We start from the raw sequence: 23,875 nt of genomic DNA on the forward strand, positions 1-23,875 counted from the left end.
GTTATCACTGGGTATTTCTGTGTGATCAGTCCCCAACGAGTATTTTTTAACGGAGGGTGATGAGTGCCTGGAACATGCTGCCTGGGGTGGTGGTAGAGGCAGATATGGGGCGAATGCCACATGAGGCAGCACAGTGCGCAGCGGTAGAGTTGATGCATTACTGCTCCAGACGCCCGGGTTCGATCCTGACTTCAGGTGCTGTCTGTCTGGAGTCTGTACGTTCTCCCCGTGACCGCGTGGGTTTTCTCCGGGTGCTCCGGTTTCCTCCAACACTCTAAAGACGTATAGGTTTGTAGGTTAATTGGTAAAATTGTAAATTGTCCCTAGTGTGTAGGATAATGCTGATGTATGGAGTGATCGCTGGTTGGCGCAGACGTGGTGGGCCGAAGGGCTTGTTTCTGCGCTGCATCACTAAAGACTAAAATCAAGATGATGCTTCCCCGGTTACTCCTGTGTAGTGACAAAGTGCACCATCAGCAGTGACGGGCAAATGCTGCCATCTACCCCCAGTACAAATTTGTTGCAAAATGCCCCAAAATGGCGGCGCTTCGCGGCAGCGGCCCCTGCAGTCTGTCTGGACTTTTTTTTTGTTTTTGTCCCGTTTGAAGGACATGCAAAGGAAGGACATTAGCTTGGAGGATGTGGAATCGATATGGGTAGAGCTGCGAAACACTATGGGGCAGAAAACACTAGTGGGAGTTGTGTACAGGCCACCTAACAGTAGTAGTGGAGTTGGGGATGGCATCAAACAGAAATGCGTGCAACAAAGGTAAAACAGTTATAATGGGTGACTTCAATCTACATATAGATTGGGTGAATCAAAATTGGCAGGGGTGCTGAGGAAGAGGATTTCTTGGACTGTATGCGAGATAGTTTTCTAAACCAACATGTAGAGGCACCAACGAGGGAGCAGGCTATTCTAGACTGGGTATTGAGTAATGAAGAAGGGTTAGTTAGCAGTTTTGTTGTGCGTGGCCCCTTGGGCAAGAGTGACCATAATCTGGTTGAGTTCTTCATTAGGATGGAGAGTGACATTGGTAATTCAGAAACAAGGGTTCTGAACTTAAAGAAAGGTAACTTTGAGGGTATGAGACGTGAATTGGCCAAGATTGACTGGCAATTGATTCTTAAAGGGTTGACGGTGGATATGCAATGGAAGGCATTTAAAGACTGCATGGATGAACTACAACAATTGTTCATCCCAGTTTGGCAAAAGAATAAATCAGGGAAGGTAGTGCATCCGTGGATAACAAGGGAAATCAGGAATAGTATCAAAGCGAAGGATGATGCATACAAATTAGCCCGAAAGAGCAGCCTACCAGAGGACTGGGAGAAATTCAGAGACCAGCCGAGGAGGACAAAGGGCTTAATTAGGAAAGGGAAAATAGATTATGAAAGAAAACTGGCAGGGAACATAAAAACTGACTGCAAATTTTTTTATAGATATGTGAAGAGAAAGCGATTAGTTAAAACAAATGTGGGTCCCTTGCAGTCAGAAACAGATGAATTGATCATGGGGAACATGGACATGGCAGACCAATTGAATAACTACTTTGGTTCCGTCTTCACTAAGGAAGACATAAATAATCTACCGGAAATAGCAGGGTACCACGGGTCAAATGAGATGGAGGAACTGAGTGAAATCCAGGTTAGCCGGGAAGTGGTGTTGGGTAAATTGAATGGATTAAAGGCCGATAAATCCCCAGGGCTGGATAGGCTGCATTCCAGAGCACTTAAGGAAATAGCCCCAGAAATAGTGGATGCAATAGTGATAATTTTTCAAAACTCTTTAGATTCTGGAGTAGTTCCTGAGGATTGGAGGGTAGCTAATGTAACCCCACTTTTTAAAAAGGGAGGGAGAGAGAAAATGGGGAATTACAGATCAGTTAGTTTAACATCGGTAGTGGGGAAACTGCTAGAGTCAGTTATTAAAGATGGGATAGCAGCACATTTGGAAAGTGGTGAAATCATTGGACAAAGTCAGCATGGATTTACGAAAGGTAAATCATGTCTGACGAATCTTATAGAATTTTTCGAGGATGTAACTAGTAGTGCGGATAAGGGAGAACCAGTGGATGTGTTATATCTGGACTTTCAGAAGGCTTTCGACAAAGGTCCCACATAAGAGATTAGTGTACAAACTTAAAGCACACGGTATTGGGGGTTCAGTATTGATGTGGATAGAGAACTGGCTAGCAAACAGGAAGCAAAGAGTAGGAGTAAACGGGTCATTTTCAGAATGGCAGGGAGTGACTAGTGAGGTGCCGCAAGGCTCAGTGCTGGGACTCCAGCTATTTACAATATATATTAATGACTTGGACGAACATCTCCAGGTTTGCGGATGACACGAAGCTGGGGGGCAGTGTTAGCTGTGAGGAGGATGCTAGGAGGCTGCAAGGTGACTTGGATAGGCTGGGTGAGTGGGCAAATGCATGGCAGATGCAGTATAATGTGGATAAATGTGAGGTTATCCACTTTGATGGCAAAAACAGGAAAGTAGACTATTATCTAAATGGTGGCCGATTAGGAAAAGGGGAGATGTAACGAGACCTGGGTGTCATGGTACACCAGTCATTGAAAGTAGGCATGCAGTGAAAAAAACAAATGGTATGTTAGCATTCATAGCAAAAGGATTTGAGTATAGGAGCAGGGAGGTTCTACTGCAGTTGTACAGGGTATTGGTGAGACCACACCTGGAGTATTGTGTACAGTTTTGGTCTCCAAATCTGAGGAAATTTTTTCTTGCCTTAGAGGGAGTACAGAGAAGGTTCACCAGACTGATTCCTGGGATGGCAGGACTTTCATATGAAGAAAGACTGGATAGACTCGGCTTGTACTCGCTAGAATTTAGAAGATTGAGGGGGGATCTTATAGAAATGTACAAAATTCTTAGGGGGTTGAACAGGCTAGATGCAGGAAGATTGTTCCCGATGTTGGGGAAGTCCAGGACAAATGGTCACAGTTTAAGGATAAAGGGGAAATCCTTTAGGACCGAGATTAGAAAAACATTTTTCACACAGAGAGTGGTGAATCTCTGGAACTCTCTGCCACAGAAGGTAGTTGAGGCCAGTTCATTGGCTATATTTAAGAGGGAGTTAGATGTGGCCCTTGTGGCTAAAGGGATCAGGGGGTATGGAGGGAAGGCAGGTAAAGGATACTGAGTTGGATGATCATATTGAATGGCGGTGCAGGCTCAAAGGGCCGAATGCTCTACTCCTGCACCTATTTTCTATGTTTCTATGTTAATGTGTTTTTATATTGTTTTTGACTGTGTATATGTGGGGGGCAGGGGGTGGGTGAAAGCCGTTATATCTCTTGCCTGCACGGGAGACCCGACCTTTTCCCTGTTGGGTCTCCGTTGTCGTTGGGGCCTAGCACCGTGGAGCGGCCTCCAGCCGGAACGACCCGGGGGCTCTGGTTGCGGAGCCTGCGGACTTACCGTCAACAGGGCTGGCTGGCCTCGGAGCGTGGGGAGCAGCGGTGGCGCGCGGCTGCGACCAGACTTTGGGGTTTCAGAGCTGTTCATTCTTTCCACCAGGTTACACCAGTGAAATAATCAAATTATAATGAATGGGTCTTTTTCTACATCATGTTGACAGACAAATATACGTATGCAGCTTCATTAACCACAGGGGAAAGTGTATTGGTTTTTAAGACAATGTGCAGGTGCCCCAAGTGGTCTAGTTTAATTTAGAGATACAGCATGGAAACGGGCCCTTTGGCCCAACAAGTCCACGACGATCATCAGTCATCTGTGCACACTAGGTCCATGTTATCCCCTCTTTCTCATCCACACCATACATACTAGGGGCTGTTTACAGAGGTCGATTAACCTACAAACATGCACGTCTTTGGGATGTGAAAGGAAATGAGAGCACCCGGAGGATATCCACGCGGTCACAGAGAATGTGAAAACTCCACACAGTCAGCACTCAAGGTCAGGATCAAACTCGGATCTCTGGTGCTGTGTAGGCAGCGGCTCTACTAGCTGACCCACTGTGCTGCCCTTTTTTTAAACCTGCAAAATCAAATTCAGAAATTAAATTTGATTAAGTTAATTAAGTTTGATTAAGTTGACTAAATTAAATTAACAAACTAACTTTTTTATTAAGAGAGACACAAAGTATTGTAGGAATTCAGCGGGTCGGGCAGCATCTGTGGAGAGAATGGGAAACATGCCTGTCCATTCCATGCTGCATGACCCTCTGAGTTACTCTAGTATTTGTGTTGTGCTGGAATTTAATTATTCAGACAAGCTAATCAGCAAGCACCCCTTAACATCTGTACACCTCCAAAGTGATCTAATGATATTGAGCCAGTTCAAAAATGAGATTGTTCTATAAGTCAGTATCTGTGGTGCCAGCCAAGCACAAATTCATCTCCAGATAGCTTGTCCAGAAAGTCCAATAGTGTTTTATTTGTCACATGCACAGTGAAATTATTTCGCAAAAAATACACATGCTGGCGCCGCCATTATTGGCACCATTATCCAAAGACTGGCTGACCGTGCGCTCGGAGTACTGGAGCAGTTCCCCGATTAGTTATTTGACTCTGGCTAGCCCAGGGGACCTGCCCACTCTGCCTAATGTAAATTGGATGCTCTACGTTTTTGGGAGATATCGGTCAAACTCTTCAATAAGACTCGTGGATGACTTGATTAACCATCAGCACTGAGTTTATTTTACTTGCGCAAGGAGAGAGTGTCACAGTCAAAGGCTGTGATCACAACTCTTACAGCAGAGCATTTATACACCAAAAAGATAATTACTAAGGAAGTACAAGGGTGAGATAGATTGATTCCAAGATCTATACTTTACTCTTGCACTATACAGTTGCCGACTTCTTGGCTCCATACGCAGCAGAGTGCAAAGATAAGATATTTAATGTTAACAACGGATACTCCATTGTGATTTCTCGGTTCCAAATGCAACAAGATACAAAGGTAACATCAACGGAGGTGTTAATGGCGAGTCTGCAAGAACAAGAGTATAGTGGACCTGACAGTTTATATGTTGAGGGATAGATATTGGCAGGCGTCATTTGGACTCTGCAAGCAACAGACCACAAAGGCGAGGGAACGATGAGTTAATGGTATGTGGGACGGGGCGTAGTGGAGATAGTGGTGGGTATTGGAACTCGTGGCAGAACCCAAGAGACGCAGCAGAGGGCCTAGCAGCGTTGGAAATGGTTTTGTGACGCGGAAGGCGCTCGTTTGTGACTTTATTAAATGTTTTTTTTTAATAAATAAAGCAACTTTAACAGTTTTGGGTTTTCCACAGGAGATCACGAGTTGGAAAAGGGGAAGGATTTATTTCCGGTGTAACATCAGCTATCCTTTGCATTACCTTCATGGTTGGGGCATGGAGGATAAGAGTCGAAAGTCATGTTGCAGCTTTATAGGACTGTGGTTGGACTGTATTTGAAATGTTGTGTTCAGTTCTGGTTGTCCCATTGCAGGAAAGATGTGGAAGCTTTTTATAGTGTGCAGAGGCGTTTTGCCAGGTTGCTGCCTGGATTAGAGTATATTAGCTATAAGTAGAGGTTGTGGCAGGGAGATAGATACAGTAGGTGCATTTAAGAATTTATGTCAGGAATGGAGGGATATAGATCATGTGCAGTCAAAGATCAATTTAACAGCATCATGTTTGGCATAGATATAGTGGCCCAAAGGGCATGTTCCTTTGCTGTACTAGTGCTATAATAGTGTAGCAAGTAATGCAACTATCTGCTCATGATGTGATTGTCTTATATATGAAAATGGGGCACGAGAATTATATAGATCCACTTGATCCACTGAGGAAATGTGAGACTTTGTAGAATCTAGAGCACAATGTGCCCTGAAGATGTTTTTTTCTCCTTAATTATTTTGTATTGATGACATTGTGGTAACGTTCACTATTTTTTAACAGGATTAGCTGTTCCAGGTGGATCTCAAAAACAACCTCAAGATATTTCCCCACGGTAAAGATCATATGTATTTTCTCGGTGATTGCATTAAAATGCTGCTGACTATTTCAGCAACTGTTGTCCCTGTGATTTCACGGTTTTAATGGAAAATTGTCAGTTGAAATATAATTTTTGTTGATTTGCAGATAAACTTCAGACATACGTGTTTGAGTTTTCAACCATAGATAAATAATTTTGCACTTTGCATTTTTTCCATCGTGCATTGAGATAATTTTTTGCACTTAAAAGAGTAATCTTGTCTTTCTTCCCCTGGAGTTTTACCAGCACCATATTTATTTAAAGAGGGCTAGAAGTCAGGGATGTAATGCTAGGCTCTATAATGTGCTGGTTAGGCTGCATTTGAAGTGTTGTGAGCAATGGTGGGCCCTATCTTTAGTTTAGTTTAATGCCACGTGTGCAGTGGAAAGCTTTTGTTGCATGTTAACCAGTGAGCAGAAAGACAATACATGATTACAATCGACCCATTTATCCAGATCTGAGAAAGGATGTGCTGGCTCTGAAGAGAGTCCAGAGAAGGTTTACAAGAAAGGTCCCAGGAATGATTGGGTTAACATATGATGAGCGTTTGACGGCAATGGGCCTGTACTCACTAGAGTTTAGAAGAATGAGGGGGGACCTCATTGCAACTTACCAAATAGTGAAAGGCTTGGATAGAGTGGGATGTGGAGAGGATGTTTCCACTAGTGGGAGAGTCAAGGACTAGAGGTCGCATCCTCAGAATTAAAGGACATTCTTTTAGGAAGGAGATGAGGTTGAATTTCTTTAGTCGGAGGCTGGTGAAACTGTGGAATTCTTTACCACAGAAGGCTGTGGAGGCCAAGTCAATGGCAGAGTAAACTTGATGGGCCGTATGGCCTAATTCTCCTATCACATGACCAGCCATGCCTTCATCTTTTTGTTATTAAAATTGGTTTATTATTGTCATGTGTACTGAAATACAGTGAAAACCGTTGTTTGCATACTATCCAGTCAAACCATACAGCACATGAATACAATCGAACTGTGCACTCGTTCAGCAGGAACTGCATGGGGAAAGTAACCAGAGTACAGAATATAGTGTTGCAGATTTGCAGTGATAGAGCTGCAGAGAGAGTGCTGATTTAAAACAAAAGTTCAAGAGCCACAATCAGGTAGATTGGAAGATCAGGAATGAACCCATGAATAGGTCTATCAAGAAGTTTGATAATAGCTGAGAATAAACTGTTCTTGGGTCTTGTGGTACGAGCTTTCAAGATTTTGTATCTTTTGCCTGACGGGTGCAGGAAGAAGAGAGAATGACCGGAGTGTGTGGAAGGTCCTTGATAATGTTGGGGGTGCATAATCTTACCCATGTTGCTACTTCTCACGGTGCGACACTGTGGTGCAGTGTTAGAGTTGCTGCCTTACAGCGCCAGAGACTGGGGTTCAATCCTGACTATGGGTGTATAGCTAGGATAATATAACATGAAAAAAAGCTGTTTTTAAAACTGGAATTCAAAGTTTATTGTCATCCAAATCAATTTTTTTTTTTTTTTAACAGTTTTACCAGATATGAATGGTTTCAGACAGAGGATATGATCACAGTTGTTATATACACCAGTTTGTGCGTTTTCCCCTTGACCTGCATGGGTTTTCCCCGGGTGCTCCGGTTTCCTCCCGCGCTCCAAAGCCAACAGGTTTAGAGGTGTAGTATAATGCTAATGTACGGGGATCGCTGGTCGGCGCAGACTCGATGGGCCGAAGGGCCAGTTTCCACGCTGTATCTCTAAACTAAACTAAAAACTAAAAACGTACCAGCTAATTTTTGGAATCCTTCCTTAAAATCAGTTGCCTGTTCCATTTCTTCTCTGGCTCTGATTTGAAGTTTCTATATACCATTCATCTTGTTGTACCTGTTAATGCACAAGTACTTTCCAGGAGATTAATTGCAACAAGGATTACTTTCTAAACATAGGTGCTGTAATTAAGAGGGAACGTGGTGTGTTGAAGTGAAAAGCCTAAAGGAGATCTTTTATCTCTAAACTAAGACACTCCACTGCTGTCTTTAATCTTTTTTCCTCTCCTTGATGATTTTAGAAGTTTTGTTCAAAACATTGTGTTTCCTTCATTAAGCTTAACTTCTTATCTCATTCATTAATCTTGCCATGCTTCAGAAGCTTGATAATAAAGGGGAGAAATCTGCTCCTGAGTCTGGTGCATACCCATCTTTCCTCCATCACACACTCACAATCAAAAAGAAGGGACCTGGGTCTTGGATGAGACGATTTTCACCTTAACATCAACAACCTTTCAATTTCTTTGCAACGCTACGTTTTAAAGTTTAGTACCCTCTAGATTACTCCTATTTTTTGCTCTTGTTAACATTTCCTAGTTACTGATTTTCCATGATTATTTATTCATTGAGCCTGTTTGACATTGTACATTAACGTTGGTTTGACCGTTAAAATATTTGTTTTTTTTAACTGGAATTCAAAGGTTATTGTCATCCAACTCAAATTGGGTTTTTTTAAACTGTTTTACCAGATATGAATGGTTTCAGACAGAGGATACGATCACAGTTGTTATATACACCAAACAAAAGGTATGTGCTCCAGAATAAAACCAGTTTGGTGAGAATTTCCTTTGCAACGGTACCATGCTGCAGACTTGACTAATCTGTAGGATGAAAGACATGAAGCAGCTATAACTTTGATGAATAATTCAGAAAATCAATTTAATTTGACATGAAAAACCAGCTGTTTAACATAAGATTTGAAAAGATTTTTAAATATTTAATGAAGTAAGCCGTGAAAATTCTTTGAACAGTTTTCATCATGGTTTTTGGTATATTATGCCAGTCCATGTTATTATTTGGCATTATTTATCTTTTGGCAAAAATTCTCACATTTGCTTGTGCAATTTTCCTGCGTCAAACTTGACCAAATGATGTTGAACACATTGCAGTGGTCAAAATTTGTTATCACCAAGATTTGAATTTCTATTGCGGTTCAGTCACAAAAAAAACAATCTTATTTTAACGGTACAGTGGTGCAGCGGTAGAGTTGCTGCCTTGCAGCGTCAGAAACCAGGGTTTGATACGGACTACGGCTGCTTTCTGTACAGAGTTTGCATGTTCTCTCGGTGACCGTGTGGATTTCATCTGGATGTACCGGTTTTACAATATATATTTACAATATTTTTATTCATTGTCATTTGAACCTCAAATGAGGTTCAAACGAAACTCTGTTTCTACAGCCATACAAAAAGAAACAATTCCTACGAGACACACAAACAATTTAATTCACACAAACATCCATCACAGTGGATCTCCTCCTCACTGTGATGGAAGGCAAAGTCTTTTCTCTCCCCTGTGTTCCATTCTTCTTCCCGATCGTAAAGCCCCCGGAGGGCGATGGTAAGTCCCACGGCCGTTAAGGCCGTGCCAGGCGATGTACGGCCCCGCTCCAGGTCATTCCAACCCCGCGACACGGGCGGGAGAAGTTGCGTTGCGGAAGCTCCGAAAAGCGGTCTCCCACCAGGGACCCGCGAGCTCCCGATGTCACCGTCCACCGAAACCTGCGGCTGCAGCCACTCGGCACCACCGCTCCCCACGCTCCGAGACCGGCAAGCCGACCACATGGTGATTAGTCCGCAGGCTCCGTGGCTGGAGCCCCCAGGTCGTTCCGGTTGGAGGCCGCTCCACGGTACTAGGTCCCAACAACAACGGATACCCCACAGGAAAAAGGTCGGAGTCTCCCGTGCACGGAAGAGATTTAAAAGTTCCCCCCCCCCCCCCCCCCCAGCCCCCCCACATATACACAGCCAAAAACAATATAAAAAGAACACAACAAACTACATTAAACTGGACAATAAATTAAAAAAAGTCAGACAGGCTGCAGGGGCCACTGCAATGACGGTCGCGCCACCCACTTGATCACGCTATGTTCTGAAAGCATCGTAGGTATGCACGAGTACCAAACCTCAGGAGGACAATAGGTGCAGGAGTAGGCCATTCAGCCATTCGAGCTAGCACCGCCATTTAATGTGATCATGGCTGATCTAGGAGTATAGGAGTTCAGCAATAAATGTTTTGTGTAGCCAGACTTCACAGGAATGGCGTTCTTATCATCGGTTTTCACAGAAGCAATACGTATGGTACTTCACTTACATTAGTGCTTTCCTAATACCTGGAGTGGTAGCTGATAAACATGCAGACTGCTCCCACAATAAAAGTCATTACATTCACTCTCAACTGTGTCAGCTCTCAGCTGTTATGAGGCAACTGAATCGTCCTAGTACAACCAGCGAGCAGTGCTGAACTTCTACCTACCTCTGATGTCCCTTGGACTATCCTTGGCTGGGCTTTGCTGTCTTTACCTTGCACTAAACGTTATTCCCTTATCATGTATCTATACACTCTAAATGGATTGATTGTAATCATGTAATATCTTTCTGCTGACTGGTCCGTATTCACTGTATCTCAGCAGATGTGACAATAAGCTAAGCAGAACTTCTTGGTTTTGGTATTAACCATCCAAGTCACCTTGTAGCTGAAACCCTCCAATCTACGGAGCATCCTGGTAAACCTCCTCTGCACATTCTCTAAAGCCTCCACATCCTTCCTGTCATGGGGTGACCAGAACTGCACACATTATTGTAAATGCAGCCGAACTAAAGTCTTATTGACCAGACCTCGTGTTATTCGCCATCAGATCACTATCGCAGACAAACTGACCACCAGCATTTCCTCCCATCGCGGCTCCCAATGTGCAACGATATATAGACCACACACCACGATTTACTGACTCAGTTCACTTTAGTTTCTATTTATTTTATTGTCACGTGTACAGAGATACAGTGAACAGCTTTTGCTGCGATTACAATCGAGCCATTTACAGTGTATAGATACATGATGAGGGAATAAAATTTAATGCAAGGTAAAGCCAGTAATGTCCAATCAAAGATAGTCTGGGGGTCACCAATGAGGTAGATAGTAGTTGAGGGCTGCTCTTGAGTTGAGGTAGGATGATTCAGTTGACTACTCCTGCATTAATGAGGTCTTTGACGATCTCTGCTCCACAAGTCCTTGGGACCATTGAATCACAGGACCATAGAACATAGACAGGACAGCCCAGGAATGGGCTCTTCAGCCCACAGTGTTTGTGCCGAGCATGATACCGACTTAATGCTGATAAATGTGAGGTGCAACACCTTGGCAGGACAAATCAAAATAGGACGTACATGGTAAATGGTAGGGAATTGAAGAATACAGTTGAACAGAGGGATCTGGGTATAACCGTGCATAGTTCCTTGAAAGTGGAATCTCATATAGATAGGGTGGTAAAGAAAGCTTTTGGTATGCTAGCCTTTATAAATCAGAGCATTGAGTATAGAAGCTGGGATGTAATGTTAAAATTGTACAAGGCATTGGTGAGACCAAATCTGGAGTATGGTGTACAATTTTGGTCGCCCAATTATAGGAAGGATGTCAACAAAATAGAGAGAGTACAGAGGAGATTTACTAGAATGTTGCCTGGGTTTCAACAACTAAGTTACAGAGATAGGTTGAATAAGTTAGGTCTTTATTCTCTGGAGCGCAGAAGGTTAAGGGGGGACTTGATAGAGGTCTTTAAAATGATGAGAGGGATAGACAGAGTTGATGTGGACAAGCTTTTCCCTTTGAGAATAGGGAAGATTCAAACAAGAGGACATGACTTCAGAATTAAGGGACAGAAGTTTAGGGGTAATATGAGGGGGATCTTCTTTACTCAGAGAGTGGTAGCGGTGTGGAATGAGCTTCCAGTGGAAGTGGTGGAGGCAGGTTCATTGGTATCATTTAAAAATAAATTGGATAGGCATATGGATGAGAAGGGAATGGAGGGTTATGGTATGAGTGCAGGCAGGTGGGACTAAGGGGAAAAAAAAGTTGTTTGGCACGGACTTGTAGGGCCGAGATGGCCTGTTTCCGTGTTGTAATTGTTATATGGTTATATGGTTAAACTGATCTCATTTGTCTGCACATGATTCATGTCCCTCTGCTCCCTGCACTTCCATGTGCCAATCTAAATGCCTCTTCAAGGCCACTGTTGTCTCTGCCTCCACCACCACCTCCGGCAATGTGTTCCAGGCCCCCATAACCTTTCTTAAAAAATGAGGAAGAATATCAAGGTAAAACAGCCGATCTTCATTGCCTTTTCCTTGAGAGTCCCCATGCCCTCCTCCCCTCCACTCACTTAATGTAAAGAATGAGCATGTCATGCACTTTGATAGTAGGAATAAAGGCATAGACTGTTTACTAAATGGGGAGAGGATTCAGAAATCGGAGGTGCAAAGGGAGTGAATGAATGGAAATTAATTAATACGTTTATTGGCCGTATAACATACAAGGAATTTGCCTTGGTGCTCCGTTCGCAAGTGACAACATGACATACAGTGACAATTAAGAATGACACATAAAACATTAAACAATAATAATAAAACATTATTGATTAAACATGTGAATTAAATAAAATACCAGAGAAAATGGAGGCTACAGATTTTTGGTTATTGTGTAGAGCTATTACTCGTGGGAAAAAAGCAGTATTTATAGAAATATAGAAAATAGGTGCAGGAGTAGGCCATTTAGCCCTTCGAGCCTGCACCGCCATTCAATATGATCATGGCTGATCATCCAACTCAGTATCCTGTACCTGCCTTCTCTCCATACCCCCTGATCCCTTTAGCCACAAAGGCCACATCTAATTCCCTCTTAAATATAGTCAATGAACTGACCTCAACTACCTTCTGTGGCAGAGAATTCCAGAGATTCACTACTTTGTCTGGGTGTGGCTGCTTTGACAGTCTGGAGTCGACCTTCCAGAGGGCAGTGCTGGTGCAGAGTTTTCAAAAGATTAATTTGCAGGTTGAATCTGTAGCAAGGAAGGCAAATGGAATATTAACATTCATTGTGAAATGACTGGAATATAAAAAAGTAAGGATGTAATGCGGAACTTTATAAGGCACTGGTACAGACCACATTTGGAATATTCTGAGGGTGTAGGGCCCTATATCTGCGGAAGGATATGCTGGCATTGGAGAGGGTCCAGAGGAGGTTTATGAGAATGATTTTGGAGATGATTGGAGTATGATGAGCGTTTGATGGCTCTGGGACTGTACTCGCTGGAGTTTAAAAGAATGAGTGGTTCATTGAAACTTAGCGAACAATGAAAGGTCTAGATACAGTGGATGTGGAGAAGACGTATCCAGTCGTGGGAGTGTCTGAACAGAGGCCATAGCTTCAGAATAAAAGAATAGAATGGAGACGGAGAGGAATTTCTTTAGCCAGAGGGTGATGAATCTGTGAAATTCATTGCCACAGACGGCTATGGAGGCCAAGTCATTGTGTATTTTTAAAGCATAGATAGATAGATTCTTGTTTAATCAGGGTGTCGACGATTACAGGGAAAAGGCAGGTGAATGGTTGTGAGAGGGAAAGTTAGATTAGCCATGATTAAATGACAGCAGATTCAATGGGCTAAAAGGCCAAATTATGCTCCTATGTCATTATCTTATGATTAGGGTAGAGATGACTTGGATAGGTAAAAACTAAACTGTCTATCTTTAGATCCAATTGTTGTGCGATGTGAAAATAGTCATGTTATTGCCTAAGTTGTATGCCTAATACGGTCAGTTTTGATGGCTTCAGATGAACTGCATGAGGAAACGTTGATGGCTAAATGATTGTGGACTTCATTGACTTAATATCTAGACTCTTGATGCACACCACTTGCCATTTGGTGTCAATCCAATCAATATTTTGGGGAAATCCCAACATGATGTGTGTTTTGAGATAGAGCATGGAAACAAGCCCACTGAGTTCATGCTGACCACCGATCACCCTTCACACTAATTCTACGTTATCCCTCTTTCACATTCACTCCCTACACGCTTGGGGCAATTTTACAGACGCCAATAACCTACAAGCCCATTCGTCCTTGGGATGTCGGAGGAAACCCATGCAGTCACTAGGTAGCACGTACAAACTCGGTACACGCAGTACCAGATGTCAGGATTGAACCCGGGTCTAAGGCGATGTATGGCAGCAACCCTACCACTGTGCAGCCCCTAAATTGTCCTGGGTCTCAGGTCAGTAGATTATAAGGGACTGCTCCTAGTTCTAATGAAACTGTTCAGTAATGGTCATTTGTCTACATTTCTCTTCACTTTACATGGTGTGGATGTAACACTATTAATGATGGAATTTGATGTGCCCCTGATGCAGGAATAGGTGAGATGTGTTAATGTGTGTCTCAGCTGGAAGTACCCTATACAATTTTCAAATTGGTTCAGCATGAAATTATACAATCTCCGGTGACATCTATTCCCTCATAAATTGAAATGTTACCATGTGCTGCGTAAAAAAAAATGTGTAATGTGTAATTCATTTACTAGATTTTTTAATAAATATCATTCTTCAAAAGAAAGGGGTGGATTTGGTGTGACTACTCTTATGACAGAATTGGTACTTAAAAATTGAAATGATATCAGAATGAAAATTGATTAATTAACCTTGGTCTATAAACCAATTATTTAAATTTTTGGTCTGAACCTTTTTAATGAAAGACCCAAATTGTGTACGTTTGTTAGGAGTTTGTATGTTTTCCCCCGTGAGGAGTTTGTATGTTCCCCTACGTGGGTTTTCTCCGGGTGCTCCGGTTTCCTCCCACACTCCTGAGACGTACAGGTTTGTAGGCTAATTGGCTTGGTTAAATTGTAAATTGGCCCTAGTGTGTAGGACAATGTGCAGGGATCACTGGTTGGTGCGGACCTGATGGGCCGAAGGGCCTGTTTCCATGCTGTATCTCTAAGAGTGGATGTGGAAAGGATGTTACCAGTAGTAGGAGAATCTATGAGCAGAGGGCAGGGCCTCAGAATGAAAGGATATACCTTTGGAATGGAGATGAGGAGGAATTCCTTCAGCCAGACGGTGGTGAATCTCTGGAATTCATTGCCATAGACAGCTGTGTAAGTATTTGGATATTTTTAAAGTGGAGGTTGAGAGGTTCAGGATTGGAGCTCCGGAGTGCTGGGCCTGCTGCACCGACATCACGGAGCTGTGGTTCGCGGAGCTCCCAATACGGGCGGCGCTGATCAACATCGCGGAGTCCTGCGACTCCGCCCAGCTCGGCCTGTGGACTTCAGGAGCCGCGGACTCCGGTGGGAGGTGGCTGATTTGGAGGTCCGGGCCGCTGAGGGTGTTCTCTGTTGGGGTTCCATCGTTTCCAGCGAGAGGGCCTGAGCATCAGGCCGCCCGTGGCGGCGAGTGCGGGTTCTCGGGAGAACATCTGGGTAGATCAGCGGGGAGGCTGGCTGGACTATGGTACCTCCCTCAACTTTGGTGCCGCTGTGGGGTTATGTTGTGTCATGGACTTCTGTGTTTGTGCTTTAAAAAAAAATATATATATATATATATATATATATTATTTATTTATTTTTATGTTACTTGACTGAAAGGAAAATCCATTTCGTTGTCTCTTATGAGACAATGACAATAAATTGAATACAATACAATACAATTAGTAATGGCGTCAAAGTTTATGGGGAGATGATAGGAGAATGGGGTTGAGAGGGCAAAATAGATCAGCCATGATCGAACGGGGGAGCAAACTCGATGAGCCAAGTGGCTTAGTTGTGCTTCTATGTCTTCTGGCCAAAGACAATTCTTGATTTGTGCAAAATTCTTTTGAAGGACATCAACTCGGATTCCGTGATTGTAGACTTGGAAGGTGATGTTCTAAGAACAGAAGTTCGTCAACAAGAATATTCTTATATCCTTCAATTGGGTATGTAGGACTGTGAGTAGCATTGTTGAATGAAACAATTCAAAATATAAATTTTCATTCTGAATGCAAATCATTGTTAAGATTTGCTCTTGATAACATTTTGATTGTATATTACTGAGTATTAGCCTGCTGTAATGCAAGACCACAATGGTTTCAATTAAATAGGGAAGTGCACAGTAAATAGGTGGCCTAGAAATATTTAGACTTAATGTTTTTGAGGTTTGCGCAATTAATTTTAACAAAAACAAGTGGTTACATCTGGTGCGATTGTTTGGGAGTTTTCCACATATTTCATTCATTCATCATCGTTGAAAACATTAGCGACGCAGTGGTGCTGGTTTCCGACGGGAACGGTGACGGACACACCACACATCTCTCTCCTCCGGTTCCTGTAGACTTCCGCTGCTGGAAGTATAGAATTTTGGTGTGTGTGTTTTATCATCATTCCATACAATGTTATGTACGACAGTGATCGCAACTTCTACTGAAGTGCGGATGGCTCGCTCGAAGCTCATCCGCACTGCTGGGGAGTCCACAGCCACAATCTATTATTAGTGTGAAGGGGGGGGGGGGGGGGTCTCACTGTAAATTTGTCAGGCTTATAGATTCACTTTGACTTTAGTTGTGTATACTCTCTTATTGATTTTTGTTTTGACTAACAATATGTTCCAATTTTCTTATAGAACTGAGTAATAAAGTACAAGAAGGAGTATCTGGTATGTGAAATTTCAATATCATTGTGTGTTTTTAAGAAATTATTGGTTATATCCACATTATTCATACTTTCAAATCAATTTCCATTAATAGTCTTTCTTTTACATTTGTTCCCAAAGACAAAACAAAGCACATTAATTTCTTAGCTCATTTTCATTTAATAACCTGGAAAATGGTTGCACAAAGATATGGGGAAAAAGTTTTCTATTATTCATCTAATCTTATCTTATAGATTTGGCTAGCAATCTCCTGTCCATAGCATGAATCAAATACTCGAGTAAAATTCCGTACGTCAGGGCATTGAGTATAACATTCAGGACATTAGCCTGCTACATTTGAGTATTGTGTGCAGTTCTGGTCACCCCACTTCAGGAAGAACATAGAAACATAGCAAATAGGTGCAGGAGTAGGCCATTTGGCCCTTCGAACCAGCACAGCCATTCAATATGTTCATGGCTGATCACCCAAAATCAGTACCCTGTTCCAGCTTTCTCCCCATATCCCTTGATTCCGTTAGCCCTAAGAGCTATGTCTAACTTTCTCGTGAGTATATCCAGTGAATTGGCCTCCACTGCCTTCTGTGGCAGAGAATTCCACAGATTCACAACTCTCTGGGTGAAAAAGTGTTTCCTCATTTCAGCCCTAAATGGCTTACCCCTTATTCTAACACTGTGACCCCTGGTTCTGGACTTCCCACAACATCGGGAACATTTTTCCTGCATCTAGCCTGTCAATCCCTTAAATATTTTATATGTTTCTGTAAGATCCCCTCTTATCTAAATTCCAGTGAATACAAGCCCAGTTGATCCACTCTTTCATCATATGTCAATCCTGCCATTCCAGGAATTAACCTGGGGAACCTAAACTGCAATCCCTCAATAGCAAGTATGTCCTTCCCCAAATTAGGAGATCAAAACTGCGCAAGCCTTAGAACGTAGAAGCTTTGGAAAAGGTACTGGGGAGGTTTACCAGAATGATGCCTGAATTAGGGGTATTAGATGCAGGTCGAGGTTGTACAGACTTGGATTTCTTTCTCTGGAATGCCAGAGGTTGTGGGGAGACCTGATAGAAGAATATAAAATGATCCGAGGCATAGATAGGGTAGACGGTCAGAGTTTTTTTCCCAGGATGGAAAAATCAAATGCTAGGGATTTAAGGTGAGAGGAGCAAAGTTTAAATGGAATGTGTGGGGAAGGTTTTATACACAGAGGGTGATGAGTGCCTGGAATGCACTGTCAGGGGTGGTGGTTGAGGCAGATACATTGGTCACATTTAAAAGTATTTTTGACGGGCATATGGATATACAGGGAATGGAGGGATATGGGTTATGTGCAAGTGGATAAGTGATGGACAGCATCATGTTCAGCACAGATGTTGTGGGCCGAAGGGCCTGTTCTTTTGCTGTACTATTCTATATTGTAAAAGTCTAGTCCTAAGTTAAAACCACATGATGAATTTACTTTCAACTTGTATGCCATTCTGAGTGCCTTTTATTATCATTTCCAGTGTACCTTGTTAAACAGATGTAAATTCTAATTCATCCATTTAGTACTTTGTAGCAGCAAAGTGGGAAAAATTGAACTGCACTTGAAAAAACTTAATAATACAGTATGGAGTGATCTTGGACAACCTGGAGAAGATAATGACTCGTACAAAAAGAATACAAACGGGGGTATGTATTAGCTGTTATATGAAATGAGTTGATCAATTTAAATTCTTTTAAACTTTGTGAGATGAATGAAAAGTATAATGTTTAGGTTCTGTGTCATGTAATCCCTATACAACCACACCATAGTGACTTAAAGAGATGGTGTATATCTGTATACGTTTATAAACCAGTACTTTTAAGTGTTTTTTAAGGCCTCACGGTCTTATTACCTAGTTAATTTAATCCTAGTTTCATCGATCTTTGCTTCCTTCTTTTGGTTTCAATTTGGGACAAAGTTTTCAGTTGTTATGAGTATAGAAGCTGGGATGTAATGTTAAAATTGTACAGGCATTGGTGAGACCAAATCTGGTGTATGGTGTACAATTTTGGTCGCCTATTTATAGGAAGGATGTCAACAAAATAGAGAGAGTACAGAGGAGATTTACTAGAATGTTGCCTGGGTTTCAACAACTAAGTTACAGAGATAGGTTGAATAAGTTAGGTCTTTATTCTCTGGAGCGCAGAAGGTTAAGGGGGGACCTGATAGAGGTCTTTAAAATGATGAGAGGGATAGACAGAGTTGATGTGGACAAGCTTTTTCCTTTGAGAATAGGGAAGATTCAAACAAGAGGACATGACTTCAGAATTAAGGGACAGAAGTTTAGGGGTAATATGAGGGGGAACTTCTTTACGCAGAGAGTGGTAGCGGTGTGGAATGAGCTCCCAGTGGAAGTGGTGGAGGCAGGTTCATTAGTATCATTTAAAAATAAATTGGATAGGCATATGGATGAGAAGGGAATGGAGGGTTATGGTACGAATGCAGGCAGGTGGGACTAAGGGGAAAAAATTTGTTCGGCATGGACTTGTAGGGCCGAGATGGCCTGTTTCCGTGCTGTAATTGTTATATGGTTATATGGTTAGTCGTTGGGTCATACAGCTTGGAAAGAGGCATTTAAAGGTCTTTTTGAAGGGCATATGGATATACAGGGAATGGAGGGATATGGGTTATGTGTAAGTGGATAAGTGATGGACGGCCCAACTTGCCTGTGCCGACCAAGATTTATTACGAGAGGACTAGAATATATAAACGGATGTAATGCTGAGGCTTTACGAGGCACTGGTCTGACCACCTTTGGAGTATTGTGAGTAATTTAGGGCTCCATACCCGACGAGGCATGTGCTGGCGTTTGAGAGGGTCCAGAGGTGGTTTTCAAGAATAATTTTGGGGATGATAGGGTTAACGTACAAGGAGCGTTTGATGGCACTGGGTCTGTACTCGCTTTGGAAGGATGAGGGGGGACCTCATTGAAACTGACAAATAGTGAAAGGCCTGGAAAGGGTGGCTGTAGAGAGGATGTTTCCACTAGTGGGAGACTCTAGGACCAGAGGGCACAGCCTTAGAATAAAAGGAAATAAGGAGGAATTTCTTCAGCCAGAGTTTGGTGAATCTGTGAAATTCATTGCCATGGATGGCTGTGGAGGCCAGGTTATTTGGGTATTTTTAAAGTGGAGATTGACAGATTCTTGATTAGTTTAGTCTGGTGATACAGTGCGGAAACAGGCTCTCTGGTCCACCGAGTCCATACCGACTAGCGATCCCTGCACATTAACACTATCCTACACACACTAGGGACAATTTTACATTTATACCAAGCTAGAGCTAATAAAATTAAAATTGTATTTGTAAATTTCACGTAATATAACAAACTCTTTTCCCCCACCCTCCCCCTGTTTTGCCACCAACACAGATCTTTTCTACCGAAAATGCAAGCTGATTTCAAAGAAGGATGTCACGCACAACACCAGACTGTTCTGCTTCCAGCCCCCTCCCGGATGTCATTTGTCTATACCTGTTGGGCATCACATCTATCTTAAAAGTCATATTCAAGGTACAACAATCCTTTCAAGAGAGAGTTAGATCTAGCTCTTAGTGCTAGGGGAATCAAGGGATATGGGGGAAAAGCCAGAACGGGGTACTGACTTTGGATGATCAGCCATGATCATATTGAATGGCAGTGCTGGCTCGAAGGGCCGAATGGCCTACTCCTGCACCTATTTTCTATGTTTCCCTTTACACACTTCCCCAGAGTGCTTAATTTATAAGCACAATACAAATAGTTACGTAACTCAGCGGGTGCAGCAGCATCTATGGAGCGAAGGAAATAGGCAACGTTTCGGGCAGAAACCCGAAGGGTTTCGGCCCGAAACGTTGCCTATTTCCTTCGCTCCATAGATGCTGCTGCACCAGCTGAGTTTCTCCAGCTTTTTTGTGTAACCTTCGATTCTCCAGCATCTGCAGTTCCCTCTTAAACAAATAGTTACGTGTATGACTGAGGTTATAACAGGATCTAGATCAACATGGAAAAGTGGGAAAAGGAATGGCAGATGGCATTTAAGTCAGACAAGTGCAAAGTGATGTAATTTGCGAAGTCTAGTTGAGAGATACAGCGTGGAAACAGACCCTTCGGCCCAACGAGTCCGCGCCGACCAGCGATCTCCGCACACTAACACTATCCTACACACACTAGGGACAATTTACAATTACAAGTTCGTGAGTTTATTGTCATGTGTCCCTGACAGGACAATGAAATTCTTGCTTTGCTTCAGCACACAGAACATAGTAGGCATTTACTACAAAACAGATGAATGTGTCCATATACTGTAATATAAATATATACACACATGAATAAATAAAATGATAAAGTGCAAATAACAGATAATGGGTTATTAATAATCAAAGTTTTGTCTGAGCCAGGTTTAATAGCCTGATGGCTGTGGGGAAGTAGCTATTCCTGAACCTGGTTGTTGCAAGCCAAGCCAATAAACCTCCAAACCTGTACGACTTTGGAGCGTGGGAGGAAACCAGAGATCCCGGAGAACACCCACGCGGGTCACGGGGAGAAGGTACAAACTCTGTGCAGCTTCTCTACTGCTGTGCCACCATGCCATCCACTTTATTGGTTAGGTCCGGGTTAGCTGTCACAACAAGACTTTTCCCTTGTCTAGCACCACAGAGAGGGTGATTAGAGAATTACTGCCCTAGCACAATGAAGCATCTAGAATTCCCTGTGACTTAGCACTAGAATACAAGGGGTATTTGATTCAATTCAATGATACTTTATTGTCACAGGTACCTAGATACAGTGAAATGCTTTGTTTTTCATACAACCCGGTAATATCGTACGGCAGACCTCACCTAGGCAGTACACAAGTGTCGCTACGTTTTGGCGCCGGCAAATTTATAAAAGTTCACCGAACAGCCCTATCTATTGCCTGCCGTCGCACATGGCAGCGCCCCCCCCCCCCCCCCCCCCCCCCCCCCCCCCCCCACTCGTACCGACCACCCAACCCACCTGCTCCCTCATCACTCTCCGATGGCCCCCTCGCTCTCAGTGGTTGCTCGCGGGTCTCGAGGCGCAGGTCACACGTTCACATTATAGGAGTAGAATCAGGCATTCAGCCCATCAAGTCTACTTCGCCACTCAATCACTGCCTCCTAATCCTATTGCCCTGCCTTCTCCCCATACCCCTCGACACCCATTCTAATCAAGAATTTGTCTATCTCTGCCTTAAAAATATATTGATTTGGCCTCCAAAGCCCTCTGTGGCAATGAGTTCCACAGATTAACTACCAAAGTTTTTCCTCGCCTCCTTTCTAAACCAGCGCCTTTTAATTCTGAGACTATGACCTCTGGTCCCAGACTCTCCCACTAGTGCAAACATCCTTCCACATCCACGCTATGCCTTTCATTATTCTGTAAGTTTCAAAGAGGTCCCCCATCTACCTTCTGAGCTCCAGCGAGTAGAGGCCCAGTGCTGTCAAACGCTCATCATATGCTAACCCATAAAAACACATAAAATAGGTGCAGGAGTAGGTCATTTGGTCCTTTGAGCCAGCACCGCCATTCAATATGATCATGGCTGATCATCCAAAATCAGTACCCCATTCCTGCTTTCTCCCCATATCCCTTTATTCCATTAGCCCTAAAGAGATATATCTAACTCTCTCTTGAAAACATCCAGTGAATTGGCCTCCACTGCCTTCTGTGGCAGAGAATTCCGCATATTCACAACTCACTGGGTGAAAAGGTTTTTCCTCATCTCAGTCCTAAATGGCGTGCCCCCTATTCTTAATCTGTGACCCCTGGTTCTGGACTCCCCCAATTTCGGGAACATTTTTCCTGAATCTAGCCTGTCCAATCCCTTAAGAATGTTATATGTTTCTATACGATACCCTCTCGTCCTTCTAAATTCCAGTGAATATAAGCCCAGTTGATCCATTCTTTCATCATATGTCAGTCCAACCATCCTGGGACACACTCATTCCTCAGATCCTATCGACATCCGCAGTGGGCTTACCGGGCCTTACTTGGAGGGTTCGGCCGATGCTCATTGGGAACACTGCTTATGAACTGTCATAAAGCAGAAACAAATCTAAATGGTTCTGTTACTACCACTCAGCCACGATGCATCTTCATTTTACTACCATCATATTCCCTTTTTCTTCCAGATGTAGAAGTAGTCAGGCCATATACCCCGGTGTTGCCATCCTTGTGTCCAGAATCAGTGGATGAGGATCAGACATGCACAAATATCTATTTAATGGTCAAAATTAATCCCGATGGATTGCTGACGCCTATTATTGACAAGCTTCAAATTGGTAAGAGAACACATTTTGTTTTTAGTTTTCTGATCCATGTGTGTGCTTCTAAATGTAATGTAGCACAAGTGTACTAGTTTTCATTCTCACACTGCTGCATTCTCTCTGGCAAATGTGTTGGCAATGATGATATTTCTCAGTTTCTGTGATTTGCTCCCAGCATTGATAAAAAATATATTTGAGATGAACATTATGTGCTTGGATGGGAAATCTGAAGGTGTTAGTGTTCAGTCTGTCTGTTAGTCTGAATCGTAATGGAGGTCCCTGGTGTAGGAGTTGCTGAAGATACATTTGTCAAATTGCTGCAAAGACTCTCATGTGACACACACAATATATCTCTCTATCTCTCTCTCTCTATCTCTCTCTCTCTCTCTCTCTCTCTCTCTCTCTCTCTCTCTCTCTCTCTCTCTCTCTCTCTCTCTATATATATATATATAATATGAGAGTCGCTTATGAAAGTCTTTGCAGATATATATATATAAGATAGATAGATAGATAGATAGATAGATAGATAGATAGATAGATAGATAGATAGATAGATAGATAGATAGATAGAAGGAACTACAGATGCTGGTTAACAGGAGAATGGGGTTGTGAGGGAAAAAAATGATCAACCATGATTGAATGGACGAGTTGACTTGATGGGCTGAATGGTCTAATTCTGCTCCTATATCTTATAGTCTTATGGGTTGCACTTTAAGGTCCTTTAATGAGGACCAGTGATGCAGCAATGGAGTCGCTGCCCTACAGTGCCGGAGACTCGAGTTCAATCCTGACTGCGGGTGTTGTCTGTTTGGACTTTGCACATTCTCCCCGTGACTGTCTGGCTTTAATCCAGGTGATCCGGTTTCCTCCCACATTCCAAAGACTTGCAAGGACAGAACTAGTGTACGGGTGATCGTTGGTCGAAGGGCCTGTTTCCACGCTGTATTTAAAAAAAAAAGATATTTGATAAGTTTCAACGAGGTCCTTGTTTCGCACCAATTTCCATTTCTTATGAGACGTCTTATGAGTATTAATGTGCAGAAATAGTTTTATTAGCCCTTAAGCATTCTCCTGTCTCACTTGGATAAATATCTAAGGTAGACACCAAATGCTGGAGTAACT

General features: G+C 42.8%; 1 protein-coding gene across 2 annotated transcripts in view; it reads left to right on the forward strand.

Annotated features, from left to right (window-relative positions):
* LOC129696918 (cytochrome b5 reductase 4) overlaps window positions 1-23,875 on the forward strand; it is a 101,285-nt gene that overhangs the window by 39,630 nt on the left and 37,780 nt on the right. The window contains exons 7-13 of one of the 2 annotated variants that reach the window (XM_055635019.1): window positions 5,910-5,961; window positions 8,470-8,527; window positions 15,653-15,746; window positions 16,430-16,462; window positions 18,010-18,132; window positions 19,857-19,997; window positions 22,619-22,768. In XM_055635019.1, coding sequence (XP_055490994.1) covers window positions 5,910-5,961; window positions 8,470-8,527; window positions 15,653-15,746; window positions 16,430-16,462; window positions 18,010-18,132; window positions 19,857-19,997; window positions 22,619-22,768 — 651 coding nt within the window. The remainder of the gene's footprint in view (window positions 1-5,909; window positions 5,962-8,469; window positions 8,528-15,652; window positions 15,747-16,429; window positions 16,463-18,009; window positions 18,133-19,856; window positions 19,998-22,618; window positions 22,769-23,875) is intronic. The other variant, XM_055635020.1, reaches the window with a different exon arrangement.

Source organism: Leucoraja erinacea, chromosome 5, assembly GCF_028641065.1.
Source record: "Leucoraja erinacea ecotype New England chromosome 5, Leri_hhj_1, whole genome shotgun sequence".
NCBI lineage: Eukaryota > Metazoa > Chordata > Chondrichthyes > Rajiformes > Rajidae > Leucoraja > Leucoraja erinaceus.